Source organism: Dermacentor variabilis, chromosome 9 (assembly GCF_050947875.1).
Source record: "Dermacentor variabilis isolate Ectoservices chromosome 9, ASM5094787v1, whole genome shotgun sequence".
In the NCBI taxonomy this organism is placed as follows: domain Eukaryota; kingdom Metazoa; phylum Arthropoda; class Arachnida; order Ixodida; family Ixodidae; genus Dermacentor; species Dermacentor variabilis.
The window spans coordinates 145,558,348-145,581,549 of NC_134576.1; the positions used below are offsets into that span (position 1 = coordinate 145,558,348).

At 47.9% G+C, this 23,202-nt stretch overlaps 1 protein-coding gene across 2 annotated transcripts in view; it reads left to right on the forward strand.

Moving 5' to 3' along the window:
* LanA (laminin subunit alpha) overlaps nucleotides 1-23,202 on the forward strand; it is a 139,232-nt gene that overhangs the window by 110,564 nt on the left and 5,466 nt on the right. For both annotated transcript variants that reach the window (XM_075669831.1, XM_075669832.1), the window contains 9 exons: nucleotides 197-379; nucleotides 868-998; nucleotides 2,849-2,996; nucleotides 3,787-4,077; nucleotides 4,587-4,742; nucleotides 6,388-6,494; nucleotides 19,644-19,761; nucleotides 20,169-20,480; nucleotides 21,428-21,704. In XM_075669831.1, coding sequence (XP_075525946.1) covers nucleotides 197-379; nucleotides 868-998; nucleotides 2,849-2,996; nucleotides 3,787-4,077; nucleotides 4,587-4,742; nucleotides 6,388-6,494; nucleotides 19,644-19,761; nucleotides 20,169-20,480; nucleotides 21,428-21,704 — 1,723 coding nt within the window. The remainder of the gene's footprint in view (nucleotides 1-196; nucleotides 380-867; nucleotides 999-2,848; nucleotides 2,997-3,786; nucleotides 4,078-4,586; nucleotides 4,743-6,387; nucleotides 6,495-19,643; nucleotides 19,762-20,168; nucleotides 20,481-21,427; nucleotides 21,705-23,202) is intronic.

Below are 23,202 nucleotides of genomic sequence, written 5' to 3' on the forward strand. Positions count from 1 at the left end.
CCGAGGCTGAGTTTGCGTTAAAGTAACCCCACACGCTCAAAACTAATTCGGACCTTGCCACTCCAGCATCTCTCGCAGCCTTTTTGTCGCATAGGGATGTCAAACACTATCACTCGGCCACCATACATCTTGCTAGAATGTTTCTTTTAATACAGAAAGAGAGCATTGAAGTTACTGCTTTTGTGCACACTTGCAGGTTAAGATCGGCATGGAGTTCAAGGGGGAACAATGGCTACGGTTAAAGAACCCTGAAGACCTGCAAGAGGCAGCTACATACACCCACCTGTCTCTGCACGTTAAGACGGACAAGCCTGATGGCACACTCTTCTACCTTGGAAATGGCAAGAACCCTCAGCCAAGGGTTAAGCGCTCTCGTGAGGTCAGTACATTCTGTAGACTCATTCTTTAGACTCAAGTGATGAGAGTTATTTTGAGTATGTTTTCAGGCAAGTGAGATGCTCTAGCTGAGAACCTAATGGCTGACATAGTTATTGTTGCTAATGTACCATGTTCTTTAACATTCATCTTGGGAGAATATTGTGAGGACCACAGTACAGGAAATTAGACTGCACCTGAGTAGCCACTGCATATGATGCTTTCACAGGCAGTACCTCCTAGTAAGAAATTTGCTGAAAGAAAAAATGCGTTGCTAGTACTTCAGCTGTTAGTTTTCTGCTGTTATTATTATTTTTTTATTAACGAGATTTATTTGGCAAGAAGTCGAGTCACAGGAAGTTCATGTTGAAGCTCCAACTTTTTCTCGGTGATGATAGTTCTTGAATTTAATAATTGCTATGTATTCAATGTTTTTAATACTGATACCTTTTGTAGTTTGGTGAAATGTCACACTGCAGGTGTACTTTTCAGGGTGATTTCATGGCCCTGGTACTGAGAGATGGTTACCCTGTGCTTCTCGTCAACCTCGGTGATGGCATAGAAGAGATTCGGAATGACAAATATGTTGCTGACAACAGGTGGCACCATATCCTTATTGACAGGTAATCCTGCCTTTGTCACTGCAGGCTCTAAGTGAGGTCCTTGTTATTGTGTCTCCCAGTTGTACTGTGCGTATTCACAGAAGAGCAGTGCCATGCTTTCTGAAGCAAGAACACAGTCCGGAGCAGGTGTGAATGTGGCGATGATGTGCAGACTTCCTGACCTTCCTCTCAAATTTCTTGTGTGCTGTGTGTCATAATAAGGGCTCTGTCAACTATACTTGTTGTGTCATTTGTAAATTTTGTCTCCAAGTTTTGTATTGCTTAATAGCCATACATATCACTATTATCTCAACTATTAATCAACATTAAAAAAAATCAAATATTTTGGGCAAATGAGAATTGTAGTCTAGGCCGGTCCTCTCCTCTAAATGCTCGCAAGGGCCCATCATATTAGGAGTATGAATGATTAAGTTTTCATAAAATTATGAAGGTAACTGTTATAATTTTTTATAATCTGGCCTCTCCCTTAGGGAAATGTCGGGCTCTGCTTCTGGTCAGGAGGGGTGACCAAGTTCTATGAGGAGTATTGCCCTGCACTTTAATAACCAACCAATTCTTGCTGCTTTAGTGAGAACTGTGCTCATCACGCCCCACTTTTCACAAGTATGCCTCCCAATCAAAAAAAGAAAGAAGGTAACTCTAGACCGAAACTGAGCATCTTATAAGCATCTGAATTTCTGGTTTTAACTGAAAACTGCTGAAAGACATATTCTGCAAGAAAATGACCAATTGTTTAAAATTTATTAACACTGATTCTTCGCAATTTTCCACCCCTGTGAAATTCCTTCATCTGAGTAGTATCAGCTCCATTACTACAACAGCCAATGTCCATATTACTGGGGTACTTATTACTTGAATTTGCGTGTGCGGACTTGACCCTTCTCTGCATTGTACCATGCCAGCGGAGCGGCAGTCGCTCACTAGCACTTTTGCAGCAGCCCAACAGGTTCCTTGGCTGAACCGTCAGGGCAAGGCACGAAAAGCCACAGGAGCAACGAAGGTGCCCTCTCCAAGCAACCTTTCTGCAACCTTGCTTGTACTTATTATAATAACCATGCACGACTGCTCCGAAGATATCAGAATGCTGGTGCATTCCCCACAATATAAATGCATGAACAACCAAATTATCAGAAGCTAATGGGAAGTTTAAATTGAGTTTGGGGATATTAAAAAAAATTCATACCGAAAAATATTTCCAAGAAATACTGGGCACTAAGGACCTGTAACATGCAGTTGGCTTTTGCTAATTGTGCAAGGCATATTTGGGGATCTTGTGCCTTTGTAAGTCCACTATTCTTGTAGTGTCAACCTTAATTCTCTTCCCGACGCTATGCTCGCTAAAGTTCTTGCAAATTGCTGTATGCTTTTGCCAGCAACAATAATCTAGAAGAGTCGTATATAAGCATGTCTGGCTTCTGAAAATTTTTAATTTGTCTGCATTGTTTGCAAGTTTATTTGAAGTAGCTATCACTCGTTGCGATGAACTGTGTCAGTTTATCAGGAGCACTTCAATTAATTTTCGCAGCATTGTACATAATGCTCCCCAACTGTCACAAAATTTCATTTGTAGTACGGCAAAATCTAATTATTACTGATGCATGGTTTCAGGGAAGAAGGAGGGATTAGTATTTTTTTTAATATTCAAGTGAATGTCAGCCAACTCCTGATGCATTGTTAAAGATGGGGGAGGGTGCAGGGGACTGCCTTCATCTATCTATTGCAAAGACTTCAGAAGTAAGATGTGCTATGTAGTCAGGGACCTAAGGACAGAGGCACCTACAGATATTCCAGAAAGAAAGAAAGCGTCAGTGCCTTTGACATGCTATTTTGTTCTACCATTTCTGCTTCAGGACTGGCAAAACAGTCAATCTTGAAGTGCGCACGGAGGGTGAACCCGACAGTACAAAGACCAAGTATCTTCAAGGCACCAGCAGTGTCTTCAACTTGGATCAATCAATGTCTGAGTTCTATATTGGAGGTGTGCCAGAAACTGAAGATGTATGTATCACATAGTGTACGCTTGTTATTGCGAAGCATGCAGATTCCACACACGTATACCCACCATGATGCATGGCTATGGCATTGTGATATTGAACAGGAGGTTGTGGATTTGGCTCCCACTCACAGTGGCTGCATATTGATGGGAGGAAATGCAAAATTCTGCTTAGACTGAGGCACTTGTTAAAAAAGCCCAGGTTCTCATGATAAAGCCTGTGCCACTCAGCTAAGGAATCAACCATAGCCCAGGTCTTGGCTTGGGACATTAAACTCCCTCAATCAGTCGATCAGATTTCACACCTGAATCTTCTATTTAGCCTTATCTGGTAAACATAAAAATTTTACTGTACTAATTATTGTAGTTCCATATGTAGGAAGCGAGAAGAAAAAATGCAGACTAGATATTATAGATAAGAACTGCTAGCGCATTTTATTGGGTAGCTGTGCATTCAAAAAGGCTGTATTAAATTGAGGTGTGATTTTTCAGAAATAACAATACTTTCTTTAGAACATGCATGTTTAATTGAATCCTTATGTCAAGGCCTAAACACTTGTCATGGCAATCGAAAGGCCAGATTGGCATTGTCTGAAACCTCTATTAATGCTTGATATCTAAGTAAATTTCCATTCTGGGGGTAGGGAAGTAGCGTTAAATTTTTTATGGTTTTGGGAATTAGGTTACACAAAAAATTGCTTTTTTAAACATCTTGAGCATTTTCTACAGCTTTGAGATTCCATACCATTAACGATTATGCATATGCTCTATCCGGCTACTATTGTCAATTCCCAGGTTCAGCTGAGCCCTCGGGACACTATGCCATTTGTTGGCTTCTTGGAAGAGTTGCAATTTGGTGGACTGCCTGTGGGCTTGTGGAACTTCCATAGCCATGGAGGAAAGCTAGAGGGATGCCAGGAACGGGACAGCCTCATTGACATTCCAAGCGGCAGGGGCCTTCGCTTTGATGGCACAGGCTATGCCATAGTGTCCAAGGAGCGGCGTGATTTCAACGATGGCATCAGCATCAGCATGAAATTTCGCACCTATGCCAGGGAGGGACTGCTCTTCCTCATACACAATGAGGTCAGTGAGCCAACTCATTGTTGAATGTTGCCCAAACTTACTAACTGACCTCATTCTCTACTTCCTGGAATGACTACTGGCTGTGATACTTTCACATTTTTGAGGAAGTAGCAGCCATAGCACACACTGAAAGAAATGTAACAGCAAGAGCTGGTATAGGGACATCCTATCATGTAAGGCTCTGCGAGTGTATATAAAAATGAGCTTTCAGTGGATTAAATTAAGCAGCTGCTAAAAAGAATGTTTAGAACGAATACAATACTAGGATGTGTGTATTTGCTAGGGAGCATGTATTTGTTCTTGTGTCCATTTTTTTCATAGACCACTGTATGCCATCAAAAACGGCTCAAACTAGCTAAATACTGGACTCTGCTGGCTTTTAGTTTTGTATTCCTAGGTGCAAAACTAAGCTTGGAGCTGAGCCCACACCAACCAACTTTTTCTCTCCTTCTGGTGATCTAGCCTTCTGTCTTTGAAAGTACTTCATAAGGACCACTGTACCCTTGCAGGGAACGTTTATGGCCCTGGAGCTGCGTGATGGCCATGTAGTATACAAGTTTGACCTTGGCAGTGGTATGATGCAGATGAGATCCAACGCAGCCTACAATGACGGTCAGTGGCACCAGCTCAGAGCGGCCCAGCTCCTCGGAGAGGCTGACCTCACTGTGAGTGCAACCAAATGACTGGCCTCCCTTGAAATGTGACAGCTATTCTGATGGCAGGTTAGCAAACAGGCATGTGTTAAAGAAATGAGTCGGGCTGGACTGGTAAAGCACACTTTCAGAATTTTCATTCTCTCTTTTTCATTAAAGAAAATTTCTCACTAATGAAGAAAGTGAAATCCAAGCTTCCCTTTCTGAATTCCACTCCCGAAATGGCTGTGTGACAATGTCAGTCTGCGATGCTGTAGCATTACAATTGAAGAGACACTAAAGGGAAACAGTAAATCAGTTTAGACTAATGGAGCATTGTTTGAGAACCCTGCAGGCAGTCATTTCAAGAAAATAGTTTAATTATTCGATGAGAAAATGAAGGTCCAAGTATCAGTATTTGAATTTCGCGCCGAAACCCCACCGCCGGTACGTCAACGTGATGTCAGGGATCCCAAAGTATGTTTTCGCATTTGGGCCGCGTTGACTGAATAAAGGTTCCCGAAACTTGCCCTGTTTAATATTTGGTTCCTTTAGAACACAATGTAGTCAATCTGTACCGCTATTTATATTTAGTAGGCCCTAGAAGATGCCATCAAAATACATGATGTCACAGCCCCCAGGTGCGGGAACTCAAGTAGGCGTCGCCACCCGTATTTCATTCTTGCACTTTTTCTGACTTACCAAACGTCTTATCGTTGTAAGAGTGGTGTTTCTGGTGCTCGGGCTTGGCAGGACCCAGCCTGCAACTGGGTCCTGCCAAGCCCGAGCACGATGGTGTTGCGCACATTGACATTGCTTTTTCTTTCATCGCCCATCATATTCACGCTGCTCTTCAGGTGTCCTAACTGTGCGTGGCTTGCTTTGGCCAGGAACTGCTGCATCCTGCCTAGCCTACGCATGACGCTGTTGTGCATATTAATGTTGCTGTTCCCATTGCCACTCATAGTGTTCACGCTGTTCTTTGCGAGTCCTAACTATGTGTGGCCTTTCCATAGTGCTATCACAACACTAATGCAATCAATTGCTAGGCGGGTTCTTTTTTTTTACATATGAAAGTGTAGTGGCATCACCCCCTGCTTCGTATGCTACAGTTGCCGCTTCCTGGCAACTGCAGCTTACACAACCGTAATCTTTACAGGGTGATGCTTGCAGCGAACGTTATGCACAGAGGAAAGCTGGTATTTTTCTTTATTTTTTTAATCCCCCGCTGCGGATGTGCGGAGGCGAGCATCATCTGGGGGCGCTACAAGGAACCCAGTGGCGCACACCTTACGCTGTGATTGGTTCAATTGTCTGTCGACGGAGATGAAGAAATCCCATGATCATAGTCATATACAGCTTCACTGTAATATGAAGTATTCTTTTCTTTTTCTCAAAAGCATTTAATACCCTTTTTGCGTGACATTAACAAAAGCTGCAACATCAAAGGATGCTCCTTTTTGAATTTTCAAGGTGACATTGCTACATGTCTTTCAATTGCATCATTTTTTGCTGCAACAAACCTCTACACTTTTACTGAATCCCAGCTATTGGCTGTTCCAAAAGTGTAGCCTACCAACTTAGTGTGACTCATCTTTCTTTGATGAGACACCAATAACTCTGATAACATGTGCTTGCAGCCAATAATATCTATTTCAACAATTTTCCTTTTTGTCAGGTGGGAGGCAATGATTCTAAGACTGACACTTATCGAGGTCAAGAGAAGGGCATTGACTCCAATGATGACATATTCATCGGAGGCCACCCGACTTTCCATGGTCACATGTGAGTTGCTATCTTGCCCTCTAGCTTAGGAATGCACCTAGCATATACAGCCTTTCTTTCGTTATCTCTTAAAACTGTCGTCAAATTTTGGACCCTGTAAATAGCGTAGTTTCAGATGCCTGTCACTGGCAAAAGATGCCGATAGCGAGTGGGGCTATGGGCACGTTGCAAGTGCTAGGCGGCGCCCTGTCTTTCCGACCCCTAGCGCCATCTGACGAATAGTTGCGCGAATGTGGTAGGATTACTCACGGCATCAGCAACCCGCGCTGCGTGTTTGGCGTCCTGTCAAACGGTAGCGATGGCGCGAAACAGCGTGCCGATATTAATTTTAACCGGGTTTCAGGAATTACACGATCTTCATAGCTTTTTTCGTGAAAGAACTTAGAGAAAGGAAGTCGTCTAATTGAAGTGGGCCACGTCTACGACGTGAGGGAAGTGTTGAACTCGCACTGATCGGAAGTGACTGCTAGGTTTATTCCGCAAACGAAAAATAATGCACCAGCGAAATGCGTGAAGCTCAGCGTAAGTTACTTCGTTATCTACGGTGTGGACCCATGAAATTATAGGCGAGATTGATTCTTGAAGATCGGCGACAGCAGACAAATCCTAGCGGGGAGCTGCGATTGCCGAGCTGGCATCGCAGGGAAGTGCAAGGACGCCGCGGTAGTTTCCCTGTACATACAGGACGCCAAATACGAATGCAAAACATCTCATCCAAGAACGTGGGGCATACGAACGACTCGTAAGACCTACCAGAGGTATTCTAACGTTGTTCTCCCCAAACACAAAAAAGGGGATGAACTTACCAGTTGTGTTAGACTACGCTGGGAAAATATTTTCGCCCAAGTTACTGGAAGTGTGATACTTTTATGTTGCGATTTTTCAGTGCGTGCAAAGGAGGTTCCAATAAACCACGTTGTCAAAAATTTTGGTTGTCCCAACTGCCCCTTCGTTGATATGCTGGGTGCAGAAGGGTGTGTGCCAGCTCAGCCGGCTGCAACTCCTCCTCAAATCTCTCAGCAAGCCCTAGCGCTGTTTGAATGGGAGAGGATTGGGAAAGAGTTCCACAGCTTTACTGCGGTACAGTGTGGGAACAAACTACTTTGTTTGCTGCATGTCCTGTCGCACTGCAGGCAGTGGCGTAGCAAAGGGGGGGGCGGGTGCAAGGGACCAGGGGGGGGGTGTCATGTACGTCTGGAGACACACGGAAATTGTTGATATCCTCGCCTTCCTCGAATAAACCCGGGGGAGGGGGGGGGCACAGAAGACCTATGGGCCCCGAGTGCCAGACGACCTAGCTACGCCACTGGCTGCATGTGTCCCGTTGCTGCCATCATTGCTGTAAAAGCAAAGAATTCAGCGTTATAACGCACTTGGCATAACGCCGGAACATAAAACAGCTTATGCCGTCGGACGAGCGCTATCCAGTGTTGACGTTGTTCTTCTTCATACGGTCGGCTTGGAAACCTGTAAAACTTTGTTCCTCGTGAGTTGGTGTACGTGCTGCTGCAGCCCACTACTCAAAAGCTCGGGTTGCACTGCGGCATTGCTCAGAAAAGACAACAGCTACGCGCGAAACAGTGCACATACAGGCGTTCCGAACGCAAGCGGGCCGGTCGTATCCTGCCGGTTCCGCGCTCGCCGCCGCGAGGGGCGCCCTAGTAGGCGCGGGAACTACGTTCGCAACCTGCCTATACTAATCCAGGTACAACCAAATTAGGAAGGCCCACTAAGCTTCAACAGTACACTCCCTCACCAGAACAGAAATTGGCCTCCCCGGTGCAGTATTCCGCCATCCCTTCCCAAATGGCTCAGTCAATTACCCAATGGCCCTCAGTCCCCAGCAGTTGCAGAGCACCTGACCAAGGTGGTGGTCAGGCCTGTAACACAGCATAGAGTGCTAAAAATCTCTGGGGCTGGACAGGCTGCCAATGGAAACTGACCCCTGCAACATTTAACACCTGAACCCTCTCGAGTGAGGCTAGCTTAGCAGGACTCTTTGAGGAACTATCAGACATTGTTTGGGATACCATCGACCTTAGTGAGATTAGAACTGGTGAGGCTTATACATTGCTGAATAACGGACATGTCCTCTGCTATAGAGGTCTCCTCGATAAGAAGCAATACAGGGTAGGATTCCTAATCCATAAGGACATAGTGGGCAACATTGACAGCATTCTACGGCATTAATGAGAGGGTAGCTGCAATCGTAATCAAACTTAATAAGAGGTATAGATTAAAGGCAGTACAAGCTTATGCCCCAACATCCAGTCACGATGATGAGGAAGTAGATCAGTTTTATAAAAAAAGTGCAAACTCCGTATACTGTAGTAATGGGTGACTGCAATGCAAAAGTGGGGAAAATGCAGGCTGGTGAACAAGGAATTGGCAACTACAGCGTCGATTCTAGGAACTCTAGAAGAGAGATGCTGCTAGAATTCGCAGAAAGGAATAAGCTTCGAATAAGGAACACCCTTTTCAGGAATCGTAGCAACATAAAATGGACCTGGAAAAGCCTTAATGGTGAAACAAGAAATGAAATTGACTTCATACTTTCTGCTGATCCCAGCATAGTGCAGGATGTAGAAGTGATAGGTTGGGTAAAGTGCAGTGGTCATGGGTTAGTGAGGGCTAGAATTCACCTCAATTTGAACAGAAAAAGGGTAAAATTGGTCAAGAAGAAATAGGTCAACCTAGAAGCAGTAAGGGTAAAAGCAGACAAATTCAGGCTGGTACTTGCAAACAAATATGTAGCCATAGAACACAGAGATGATGATGATGACATAGAGGTAATGAATGAAACTATAATGAGGCTGGCTTCAGAGGCAGCAATTGAAGTGGGAGGCAAGGCTTCAAGGCAGACAGTAGGCAAGCTCTCCCAAGTAACAAAGTACCTAATAAAGAAACGACAAAAAATGAAAGTGTCCAACTCAAGAGATAAGATAGAATTCGCGGAACTGTCAAAACTGACAAACAAGGCAAAGATAAGTGATATTCGAAACTATAATGTGAGAAACACTGAAGAAGCTGTAAAAAATGGAGGCAACCCGAAATCAGTGAGAAATAAACTTGGCATAGGACAAACCAAGATGTATGCACTAAAAGGTAAGCAGGGTAATATAATCAGCAATCTCGAAGATATAGTAAAAGCAGCGGAAAAATTCTATACTGACCTGTACAGTACACAGAGGAGTCAGGATACCTCAATTAGAAACAGTAATGAACAGGATACAGAAATTCCTCTTATAACTAGCGATGAGGACAGAAGGACCTTGCAAGACATGAAATGAGGAAGAGCAGCAGGAGAAGATGGGATAACAGTCGATTTAATCAAAGATGGAGGAGACATAATGCTTGGAAAACTGGCGGCTCTCTGTACGAAGTGTCTATCGACTGCAAGAGTCCCAGAAAACTGAAAGAATGCAAACATTATACTAGTCCACAAAAAGGGAGACATTAAAGAATTGAAAAATTATTGGCCCATTAGCTTACTCCTAGTATTATATTAAATATTTACCAAAATAATCTCCAATAGAATAAGGGCAACACTGGACTTCAGTCAATCAAGGGAACAGGCTGGCTTCAGGAAGGGATACTCTACAATGGATCATATCCACGTCATTAATCAGGTTATCGAGAAATGTGCAGAGTAGAATAAGCCTCTCTATATAGCTTTCATAGAATACGAAAAGGCATTTTATTCAGTAGATATACCAACAGTCATAGAGGCATTATGTAATCAAGGAGTACAGAACGCTTACGTGAATACCTTAGAAAATATCTACAGAGGTTCTACAGCTACCTTAATTCTACATAAAAAAAGCAGGAAGATAACTATAAAGAAAGGCGTCAAACAGGGAGACACAATCTCTCCAATGCTATTCACTGCGCACTTGGAAGAAGTATTCAAGCTACTAAACTGTGTGGGATCGCACGTGCATCCCGATATCTCCAGAGCAGCCACGCGTTTATCACGCGATAATCATGTGCTCACTCGTGGAGGGTAGCGGGGAGAGGGCACCTTCGCCGCTCCCGCTGCTCTTTGCGCCTGGCCGCGACGCTGCAGCCAAGGCACCCTGTTCCCTCCTTTCCCTTTCTTGGAACCGGGGAGACTCCCTCTCCGCCGCTCGGGGAGAAGCGCTATTCCCCCGATGCATCTTTGTCTTTCGGCTGAGGAGCTTGCGACTGGCCACATCTCAATTCAGCCGCTGAGACCGCCGCACGCCGTCCCCCTGCTGTGCTCGGCCTTTGTGAGCGACTGACTGCCCCAGGGCCCGAGCGCGGATCCACTCTGGGTGAGCTGAACTCTTATCAGCCTCTTTTGTGGTTCCCACATTGTGCTGTTTATCTCGCCCCAGATGTGCGGAACGCTCCGCTGCTGTGGTTTTGTTTTGTATTTGTATGTGTGGTTGCTGTTATTGTCAGTTGGTATACTTGTACTCTAAGGTGAATAAACACCTTAGGTCGAGACTCACCCTGTCCCCCCTGGCCTGAACCCGCCGTGGTCGCAACTCACTGCAATGTGCGGGTTAGGGGTCACAGCTCTGACTGTTAGGGCTGCTGCGAAAGTGCTAGCGAGCGACTGCTGCTCCGCTGGTGCTGTACGATCCAGAGAAGGGTCAGGTGCGCATGCGCGAACTTGAGTAATACCCTTATATTTGACGCCCAACGTGGGGCCAGAGGTGTGACAGGTTGAGTCTGTTTGTGTGAGCGACTGCCACCACACGAACGAACCATGGCAGCATACGGGGCTGACTTACAGCCATTGTATACGCTGTCACAGGTTGCTACCAACAGGCAACAATTCGAAGCGGCGGTAACTGCTACCGCTCAGTCATACCCTGCGGCGAACGTTAGCCCTGGGAATTTGATAAGCTTCGAAGAGGGTAGCGCTACACATGAGGCGCTCTCTCCGGCAGGACGTACCCTTGAAGGCGTGAGGCACATTACGCCGAACCGTTCGCCAGAGTTTGGGGAGAGCACGGAGCCACAGCGGCACACTTGCTCAACGCGTCCCGCTCCTGTACCAGACATGACTGGCCAGAGCGAGCCTCAGCAGGCACTGTTGCACGATGCGATGCGCTTGATTGAGAGGTTGACAGGTACCATGCAGAACACTCTGCTGACATATGCCGCAGCTGCTAAACCGAGAGTGAGGGTGGACTTACCCGCTTACAGCGGGTATCATGATTCAGTTAGGGTCAACGAATACCTCGATCGCGTGCTGACTTACCAGCGCGCAACGGGGCTGTCCGATGGCGAGATACTAGAACGCGTCGTACCACTGTCATTGACTGATCACGCTGCCCGCTGGTTCCGGCTTACTGACTACCGGTCTAGCACGCTGGCCGAGTTCCGAGCGACCTTACGCAAGGAATTCCTGCCCGCAGATTACCAGTATCGTCTGCGGCACGAGTTGGAGTTACGTACTCAGCATCCAGACGAATCCTTGCTCGAGTACGTAAGGGCGATGGACGAACTTTATCGTACCGCTGACCCTTCTGCTCCGAACTGCGATAAGGTGGAAAGAGTCACGCGACAAGCTCATCCCACCTTCGCAGCGTACCTAAGAGGCAGCAAGTTCAGGGATTTCGATGAGCTGGCCTCGGAGGCAAAGCGCATACAGGCGGACATACTCGCCTCGCGCTCATACCGATATCCACCCCCAGCGTCGAGGGCACTTGAGCCGCGATGCACGTGGAACGGGGACACTTTTCGCACTCGCTCCGGTAGAGATGGTGCGGTTGCTTTCAGTGACGGACAACTGAGAAATGGTTGGGACTTATCTGACCGGGCTCTCGACCCGTACACTTATGCCATGCGTGCAGCACGCGCTGCCGATGGCTGAGGTATGCAGAATCGTTGTCGACATGCCAGCCCGAGGATGCCAAAGCAAAGCGTGCCTGCAAGGGAGCAGTCGATAGAGAGGAACAACGATCAAACGGTGCGAGGCACTGGACGCCAAGCCCGACAAAGGCCGGCTCTCCTCTGTTATCGATGCAATCAGCCGGGGCACTTCGCCCGAGATTGCAGGCAGCCTGAGAACCGAGAGCATGCGCTTTCGGGAAACGAGCGGGGCCGCCGGTGAGCAGCGCTGCATGGCCGGCGGCGGTTACAGCGGCGCGAAGTGAGACACATGAACTCCTTGCCCCGCTAGCTTGTCGTTTCGGACCACCAACGACATGCCAGTGCCGCTCATAGAGGTTATAGTCGCTCGGCGCAGGTTTTTTGCGCTGTTAAACACAGGAGCAAGTGCTTCACTATTTGGCGACGAGGTGTGTGAACATCTTCGTCGGAACGCTATCCGACTGAGAGAGAGTAATGTGACCTTCCGACTCGCCAGTGGCACGGCGCACGTGAGCTGTGCTGCTAGGCTTGTGGTGCGGTGGGAGAAACGGGTGAGGCGAGAATGCCTCGCTCACCTTCCCGGCCTGTCGGTTCCTATAATTCTTGGTAGAGACTTCCTCACCAAGACGGGCATTGTTATTGACGTCTACAATGGAGGATATAGGGAGCGAGAATGTGGCACCCTGAAACCTTTCGTTCCATTTCAAGAAGCGTCAGAGACAACTTCGTTCGATGATGCTTCACGTGCAGACCGACCCAATGATTGCCCGAAAAGGTACCTCAGAACGGTTGCGGCCGGGTCGACATGCAGTCCGGCCAACCGCGCTAAGAAAAGAGGCGCGGAGGGGAACTGCTCCCCTCCCGCACAGCCCATAACCCCCGCTGCGCTGGCACAGTGTACCGCAGTGTGGGGCGAATGATACCACCCGCTGCTGAACGACTCAAGCAGTTTGTCAGGGGAAGAAAAGGCTTGCCTCTCATCGCTTCTGACTGAATATGACGCCGTATTCACAGAGCGGCCTAGTTGCACTACGCTATACAGGCACAAAATTGAGACACGTGACACCTCTCCGTGAAAGTGCAATCCTCGGCCGGTGAGTTTGGCTAAGAGGAAAGCACTAGACAGTGCTCTGGACGAACTGCTCGATACAGGCGTTGTTGAAAGGTCAGACAGCCCATGGGGTTTTCCTGTGGTGTTGGTTCCTAAAAATGATGGGACGCCCCGCCTTTGTGTTGACTATCGCCGCCTGAACGAGGTGACATGCAAGGACGCATATCCACTTCCTAGCATTCCCTCGATCGTATCCAACGTTGGCGGAGCGAAGTACTTCACTACGCTCGATGCAAGCAGAGGATACTTTCAGGTGGAGGTAGATCCCTGTGACCGAGAGAAGACTGCCTTCACTTGTCACAGGGGACTTTTCCAGTTTACCCGTATGCCCTTCGGACATGTCGGTGCGCCTGCGACTTACCAGCGCCTGATGGACCGTGTCTTGGGTGACACAAGGTGGCACTATGCTCTTGCTTACCTGGATGATGTGGTGGTATACTCGTGTACCTTTGATGGGCACTTACGCCATCTCAGGGACGTGTTGGAGCGTCTGAGGTCTGCGGGGATAACGCTAAACCCGACCAAGACCCAGATCGCAGCAACCCGAGTAATGCTACTGGGGTTTAAACTTGATAACGGACGCCTTCTCCCGTGTGATGACAAGGTTCAGGCATTATTGGACTACCCGTCACCAGCAGACATAGGCGGACTGAGACTATTTTTGGGGCTGGCGAACTTCTGTCGACAGTTCATCCCAAACTGCGCTGCACTGCAAGCCCCCTTGACTATGCTGTTGAGGAAAGGTGAGCAGTCGAGGTGGGGTCCCGAGCAAGAGGCGGCACTGCGCAACCTCGTAAACGCGCTCGTGGAAGCCACCGAGTTAAGGCTACCAGATTTGAACAAAGAATTTGTCATACATACGGATGCCAGCGACATTGGCCTAGGAGCGGTTTTGCTCCAACAGCACGAAGGTAGCTTGCGCCCGGTAGCTTTTGCCAGCTGCTCTTTAACTCCCGCAGAGAAAAATTACTCCGTGACAGAAAAGGAATGTCTAGCGATCATTCTCGCTCTCAAAAAGTTCGACTACTATATTGATGGAGTCCTATTCATTATTGAGACCGATCATATGGCACTGACTTGGCTTAGGCGCTTAGGAGAGCCGAGCGGCTGGCTCGCGTGATTGGCACTTCTCCTGCAGCAATACGACTTTACCGTTCACTACAGTAGAGGAAAGAACAACGTTGTGGCAGACGCACTTTCGCGCGCGCCCATTGACTGTGAGAAGAGTAACATTACTACTCAACTCACCCCACCCGAAACTGAGCTTGAGAGCGGACTAACCGCTGCGACGATCGAGGTTGTCAGGAGGGGTAACATTAATACCCATCGTGACTCCTCAGTGACTCAGCCTAAGAGCAGAGTAACTGTTACAAGGCTCAACGGTGCTGGTCCCGAAGGAAGGGCGGACAAACCCCCTTCTCAGGACAAAAGCGTGAACCACTTGGACTGCGTCAGTTCTGTGGGGAGCGTGTTTGGCAGAAAGGAGCTGTTAGAGGCACAGCGGGAGGATCTGTTTTGTAAGAAAGTGTTTGAGGGGCTCCGGGAGCCCGGCGGCGCGGCCACGGCACACATGGACGCAGCTGGTATTGCTGCGGGTGTGCGGCGCTCCGAAACAGCTGGTATTACTGTGAGCGCGTTGGATTCCTACCTGCTAGACTCTGATGGCGTCCTGCTGAGATACATTCCAGCGGAGAAGGATACACATGAGTCCTTCAAAGTGGTGATTCCACGCACGCTGAGAGGAGCACTTTTACGCTACTTTCACGATACGTGCCTGGCCGGGCATGCAAGTGGCGCTAAGACTTATCTGAAGTTTTGCCGCTTTGCTACCTGGCCTGGAATGAAGCAGGATGTGATGCGCTACACCCGCTCTTGTAACGTGTGCCAACGCGTGAAGCCGCATGGTGGACGACCACCCGGGCTCATGCAGCCGATCAATAGCCGAACACCGTGACAAATTGTGGCATGTGACGTCATGGGACCTTACCCCAGGACACTGACCGGGAACCGATTCCTTCTCGTAGTCACAGACCATTTCAGCAAGTGGATGGAACTGTTCCCCCTACGGAAGCTGATGGCACGCGTAATCATGGGAAAGCTGATCGAGGTGTTTACACGATTCGGCTATCCTGAGCAGTTGATAACGGACAATGCGTCCTACTTCACTGCCAAACTCTTAGTGGGCTCTTGTTCAGCTCTCGGCATTAAGCACAGGAGAACAACCACGTACCATGCCCAGGCGAATCCGACTGAGCGTGTGAACCGCAACATCAAGCACATGCTCGTTGCATTTGCGGGGACACACAATGAGCGGGACGCTTGTCTTCCTGAAATTGGATTTGCGATCAGATCGACAGTGAATCGATTGACGGGGTATACACCCGCTACCCTCAACCTTGGGAGGGAGCTGTTGAATCCGGTAGAACTTACTCTACAGGAACGCAGCAGCACGGAACTGGTTGTTTCGTCGGCACTCGCCGATTATGTGACTGGGCTGCGCACGAAGGTAACGGAAGGTTTACAAAAAGCGCGACGAACCTAAGCACTGCACGTGCCGAGCAGAAAGCGCAGTACGACCGCTCTCATCGGGAAGTTCACTACAAATTGTGCGACCTGGTGTTGAGACGGAATCACGTCCTGAGCGACGTCAGTAAGAAATTCTCAGCTTCTCTGGTGCCGAAATGGACAGGACCGTACCGGGTGCGAGAGACTTGTCTCTTCGCTCGTGTACAGGCTGGCGGACTTGAAGTTAAGACCAATCAGCCGACCAGTGCATGTCTGTGATCTCAAACCCTACTACGACAGAGGGAATGAGTGGCCCGAGGAGAACGCTCTCCCGCGCCTGCAGGCAGCGGCATTGGGTGGCACAGCTCGACGTTCGAGCCCAGTGCAGCATTATAACTTGCAATCTCGGCAGAACTAACTCCGTCCGGTTCGCGGAGACTATTTTATTGTGCACGATATCGGACAGAACGCTCCTCCAATGTCTAGCACGCAGGCTTCAGAGCGAGCACGCGCTTTCTCTTTGGAAGAAGCGAGAGGGGCTAACCAAATTGTCTCAGCAGCAGACCGCCCGTCGGGAGCCGTGCAACAACATTCAAGCAAGAAGAAAAGACCGTCTCCGCTGTGTGTACGAACGAGCAGGCCGTAAGCAGTCAGTAACGCAGTTCAGGCAACAGGTGGCGAGAAAAGAGGATCCTCCGGCAGCCAACAACGAGGTAAGAAGCACAGCGAGCGACTTCCGGTCCGAAATGGTCGCAGCGGCGCAGAATTCGCTGAACTGTGCCGCACAACTCCGCGACCGAGTTGCGAGCCCCGCAACCAAGCATTCAGCCTCAAGGCTGAGTGAAAGACTTCGCCTGCAAGGACAGAGTGGACCCTTGCTGCGCAGCGAGGTGCAAGCCATCGTCAGGGGTGGGTCGGCGCACCTTTGCCGATCTTGCGTGCCGAAACCCGCGAGGCTGCGCAACGACAGAGAGGTAGCTGTGTCGGGACGAACAGAAAGAAACGCGTTCGACCATACCAGAGGGCAATGACCTCAGGGAACATCGGAAGACAGCTGTCCTGCGCCATCTCTAGGCTGGTTCGGGGATCGTGTCAGCCTAATCGAGGTCGCCAAGAAAAATCCAGGGGCCCTTCCCTTTCGCCAGCACGAACTCCGCAAGTCCGACTGGGCAGGTGACGCTGCCGAGAAGCAAGGTGACCCGTACCCAGCAGCCTTCTTGCCTCCTACTACATCCCGTTACTGTCAAGCTGATCCGTACCATCATTCAATGTTCCGGCCTGGCTCGCGACCACCTACATGGCGACAAAGGTGGTCTGCAGCTAGAGCTACTCCCTCACCAACACGGACTCAAACCGTGTTGCTGTCGGAGAAACATGTCCCTCTCAGGAAAGCCTCAGGTGACGGCGGCCTCTTAGCAGTTAAAAGGTTATTTTAAGGAGGGGGGGGATGTGGGATGGCACGCGCATCCCGATATCTCCGGAGCAGCCACGCGGTTATCACGCAATAATTACGTGCTCACTCGCGGAGGGTAGTGGGGAGAGGGCACCTTCGCCGCTCCCACTGCTCTTTGCGCCTGGCTGCGACACTGCAGCCAAGGCACCCCGTTCCCTCCTTTCCCTTTCTTGGAACCGGGGAGACTCCCTCTCCGCCGCTCAGGGAGAAGCGCTATTCCCCCGATGCATCTTTGTCGTTCAGCTGAAGGGCTTGCGACTGGCTGCATCTCAATTCAGCCACTGAGATCGTCGCACGCCGTCCCCCTGCTGCACTCGGCCTTTGTGAGCGACTGACTGCCCCAGAGCCCGAGCGCGGATCCACTCTGGGTGAGCTGAACTCTTATCAGCCTCTTTTGTGGTTCCCACATTGTGCGGTTTATTTCGCCCCAGACGTGCGGAACACTCCGCCGCTGTGGTTTTGTGTTATATTTGTATGTGTGGTTGCTGTTGTTGTCGGTTGGTATACTTGTACTCTAAGATGAATAAACACCTTAGGTCGAGACTCACCCTGTCCCCCCTGGCCTGAACCCGCCGTGGTCGCAACTCACTGCGAACCGCGGGCTAGGGGTCACAGCTCTGACTGTGAGGGCTGCTGCGAAAGTGCTAGCGAGCGACTGCCGCTCCGCCGGCGCTGTGTGATCCAGAGAAGGGTCAGGTGCGCCACGCGTGAACTTGAGTAATACCCCTATAACTGGGAAGGCTTAGGAGTAAGGATCAACGAGCCTTACAACCTTCCGTTTGCAACCTTCCATTTGCTGATGACATTGTTCTATTCAGCAACAATGCAGACGAGTTACAACAAATGAGTGAGGACCTTAACAGAGATAGTATAAAAGTGGGGTTGAAGATTAATATGCAGAAGAAAAAGATAGTTATGAATAGCCGGGCAAAGGAACAAGAGTTCAGGATCACAAGTCGGCCTCTAGAGTGTGTGATGGAGTAAGCTTATCTAGGTCAATTAACCACAGGGAAACCTGATCATGAGAAGGAAATTCACTGAAGAATAAAAATAGGTTGGATCGCATAAGGTAGATATTGCCAGCTCTTGACTGTAAGCTTACCATTATCATTGAAAAGGAAGGTGTACAATCAGTGCATCTTACCAGTGCTGACATATGGGGCTAAGACTTGTAGACTGACAAAGAAGCTTGAGAACAAGTTAAGGACCGCGTAAAGAGCGATGAAACGAAGATTGTTAGGCACAATGTGAAGAGACAGAAAGAGAGCGGTTTGGATCAGAGAGCAAACAGGTATAGACGATATTCTAATTGACATCAAGAGAAAAAAATGGAGCTGGGCAGGTTATGTAATGCACTGGTTAGATAACCGTTGGACCATTAGGGTTACAGAATGGGTACTAAGAGGAGGGAAACGCAATCGAGGATGTAATTGAAGGGTAATTGGAGATCGCAGGGAGAGGCCATCGCCCTGCAGTGGACATAAAACAGACTGATGATGATGATTAGATATGGGGCAGCCTCTGTCCAAAATTTTGCGTTTGAAATACTGCTGGATTCATCATGAAAAGGTAGCAAATATAGATGTTCTTGATACTAAAACTGGAAGAAAGAAAAAAGAATAGCAGAATGATGTCATTACTGTTTGACCAGAAAAGACGCAGAACCTGGAATCTTGAGAACCAGCATGACTCCTTGGCGTGACCTCCAAGATTAGGTGGTGGCCATGTTGTGCTGATAATCTCAAAGAGGTGATGATCTTAGATTAGCACCACTACTACTAACCACTGCCACTAGGTGCATGTGTCGTCTGCTTATGTGCTATTTCAAGGCTGCTAAAATTGGATACTTACCAGCCCTGCAGCTTTGCCAAGACTGCTTCAATAGTACACTTATACATAACCAATTTATTCAAAGTGAAATTTTGTTGCAGTTGGCCTTCAGAGATTGTGCAAGTTTCTTAATGATCAAAGTTGAAGGAATCTTGGAAACATATAGGCTTTTCAAATGCTTTTGCACCTGTGACACACTGTTTATGAATGTGAAAGTGAAATTTACATTTAACTTTTCACCGTCCAGGTGACTTTATCTCAGATGACTTGTCTCCTGTACTTTCTCACTTAGTGAAGAGGAGAAAGTTATCCCTTGCTTTGTTATCTAAACAATCCAATTCAGTCACAGTGAAGTTCTCCGCAAAGTTTTGCTTTACTCATTATCTTCATTTGGTTTCCATAGGGAGGTGACCCGTATGAACTTTGAAGGATGTATTGAAGAGTTAGAGCTAGACGCAAGACTAGTGGACCTACACAAGACCAAGGAAGCCCTGGCTGTAACCACAGGTTGTCCTCCAAATGTAGGTGACTTTACTGTCAGGCGTTTCTGCTTCATGCTTCGTACTACTGAGACAGCAGCTTAAAGGTCGAAATGGCGTTTGCTGTGTCTACGTGCTGTTGAGTAAATAATTTTATTTACGCATAGAAGATGTATAAAATGGAAGATGTGCCTTTTGAATTATGAGGAAAGGTGGCCAACTCATTATAAGCAGAAACAGTGCTGCCGATCGCCAAGCTTTGTTTGAGTGAAGGCTAGTGCTATGAATTTACCAAAATTTTATTTTTATATATTTTCTCTCTATATATTGATTGAAATATTGTTTATGAGTACCTGAATGAAGAAATTTGTCAACAGACATGCAGGCAGTCTATCCGATTATTATGCTGTGAATAATCATAGTTATTTCCTTATTATTTCCTTGAACAGGTGGCACGGGTGGTGTCATTCTCAGCAGAGTCTCCTGGCTTTGTCGCCATGCCATTCATGGACTTGACAGAGAATGCTCAGCTGACATTGAAGTTCCGCACTAACCGCCCCAATGGTCTCATCTTCTACACAAGCAATGAGGACCACTCCAAATTTCTTGCACTCGGATTGCGCGGTGGAAGACTCTTCCTACAGGCACGACCAGGTGGCCGTGTAGAGACTGAGGGCACTTACGATGATAGCCGCTGGCACTATGTCACTGCCAGCAGCTACTCCAACCGGCTGAGGCTGGACATTGACGATGCTCTTGTGGTGAGCACTGTCTTGCAGTTGAGCAGCAGCAAAGTGCTTGTTTTGCTAGACTGTCACTGTGGGTTTGCATACACCTGTATAGTGCGGACGACACGCAGAAAAAAAAAGAAAATCAATAACATGATCGCTGTTGAAGGATATGCTAGGGTGTAAGCAGTAGGACTTGAAACATAGGGCAAAAGCACACATTCAGTGGTACAGCTCATTTTGTTATGTGTATTTCAAGTGCTCTTGCCTACCATACGTGAAATGCCATCCATATAAATTGAAACACAGACAAAGTTGAAATTGGCTACAACACATGGTCACCATCTTCCTACACTTGCCATTGTTGATGACACTTGCGCAATTCAGGCTTTGGGAGAAAGGAGACAGCTTTGGGAGTGCAGCATGTTCAGAAACTGGCGTTGTGGTGATCGTGCTTTACACTATGAAGGGATTTCAAGGAAACACGCTCCAATGTGTTCATTCTTGCTTGCATTTTAATTTTTCTTGATGATAGAGGCTAACCTGCTACTACTATGCTCTTCTCAGCATCCTGGCTGGTTTTGCACTGGAACCTTGCATTTACCCCCCACTCCCACCACACTCCAAATCTTAATATCTATAGTGTTCGAGATACTCATCAGTATAACTTCTCCCCATTCATATGACTACCGATGGTCCAACCATTGCATCAATCAAGCCTGTGCATAATATGCGCACCCTTGCTGCACAGCAAGATAAAAAGCTCATAAGGTTTCCAAAAGACGGAAGTTTGTATCCTGTGTGTTATCCATGTTTTGTCTCTCATTGTGCTTTTAATTTCTTCAAGAGCAATTTCAGCCCACCTAACAGTCTTGTCACAGATGCCCATGTCTGTACTAGCCATTGCACCACATGGTCTCAGAGCCCTAACTTTTGCATTGTTCAAACAAGGGCTGCTTGTTTTTGGTGGGAACCCTCAGGTGCAAGAGAATGCGGTGGAGCCCATCTTGATTCACACCACCAGCCCACTCTACTTTGGAGGCCTCCCCACTGGAGTCCAGGCCAATCCTGAGCTTCAGCTTGATGGCCGCACCTTCTTTGTCGGATGTCTCGGTGATTCCACTGTGCGAGGTGTGCTCCAGAATTTCGCTGCTACTGCAGATCGAGTTAATGCTGTCCTCACCAGCTGCCCTCTGCCTGGGGAGGAGAGTGGTGAAGAGGGCATATCTACAGAGGTCACAACGCATGTGTATGAAGGTAACGGCCTATTTTAGATGCGCACTTCCTGCTCACAGTTTCTGTGTAAAAGCCAACTCTTGCCATGTGTTCTCATGTCCTGACACCAGTTACTTTCATTTTTTGTTTGTGTTAGTATGCCCAAGCATGTAATTCGGCAATGGTTGGTAGTTTTGTGATAAGTACTGCTGGTGCAAAATCAACAGAAGTCTTAAGATGATGTCAAAATGGTTGTTTATTCCACATTTAATTTACCAATGACCTTCTTTTGAAGATGTAAAGAACATCATTTGAATCAAGGTGAAAGGAATTAAAGGGGTCATCTGGAAGAAATTCAAAACTAAGAAGCCAGGGAACCTAGAAGCTTTACGCCAAACCATTCTATGAAACTATCTTGACTTGCAAAGCAAGTGTCCAAAAGAAGTCAGGCTGAAGATGGTGAAACAGGCGATTTCGAATTTGGAAATGTTTAACCTATGTATAAGATTTAAAAAGCTTCTGTCATAGACAGTTAAAGGGATACTAAAGAGAAAAATGATTTCTTCTGCATCAGTAAATTACCTTTCTATGATGCCAGAAACACCACTCTTACCACGATAAGACCCTTGGTAAGCCAGAAAAAGCTGTTGCGTACTCCAGGGTAGCGTACCGTACTGCTGCCGAGAAGTAGCGACGCCTGCCTATCGAAGCTCGACCGACATTACTTATTGGGTAGCATGGCGTTGTCGGCGGGCTGCAGGCATCCGGTAGATCATGGCGACCAAGCAGGGGCGAGACGATTTGCTAGTGCGAAACTTGCACTGTTTATTCAAAGGTAGTTGAAATAAAATAAGAAGAGCATGAAGTATGAAGTATCAAGTCTGAAGTCTCTCAAAGTACATTTCGGAGCCCCTTAAATAGCTCTCTACAAGTGTGGGCGGGATCTTGCTTCCGTCGAGGACACGTGACAGGCACGGAGAGAGGGCCCCCCCTCCTGCAATACCGAGCACGGGCAGGAGAAGTCGATCCTCTTTTCGACGAATCCGGGGAGAAGGTCGGGTGAATGACCTCTCCGGCGCCATGGGGTCCGGCCAAGAGAATGTGGAGGGGACGAGGTAGCACACACGGTGCCACGGCCAAGAGAAGGTGGAGGGCATGAGGTCGCCCGTGGGCTCCGGCTCAGAGGGTAGGGTGAATGGCCTGTCGCCACGTGGTGTCAGACGCCAACCCTAACAAAGCGCAAGAACGAAAGACGGGTGGCGACGCCTCCTTGAAGTTCCCACAGCTGCTCGCTGTGACGTCATGGATTCTGATGGCACCTTCTAGGGCCTATTTAATTATATAGCATTACAGACTGACTACATTGTGTTCTAAAGGAACTGAATATTAAACTTGCAAGTTTTGGGAACCTTTACTCAGCCAACGCGGCCCAAAAGATAAAACATTCTTTTGAATGCCTGATGTCAGACTGACGCACCGGCATTGGGGTTTCGGTGCGAAATTCAAATACTGATACTTCGACCTTCATTTTCTCATCTAA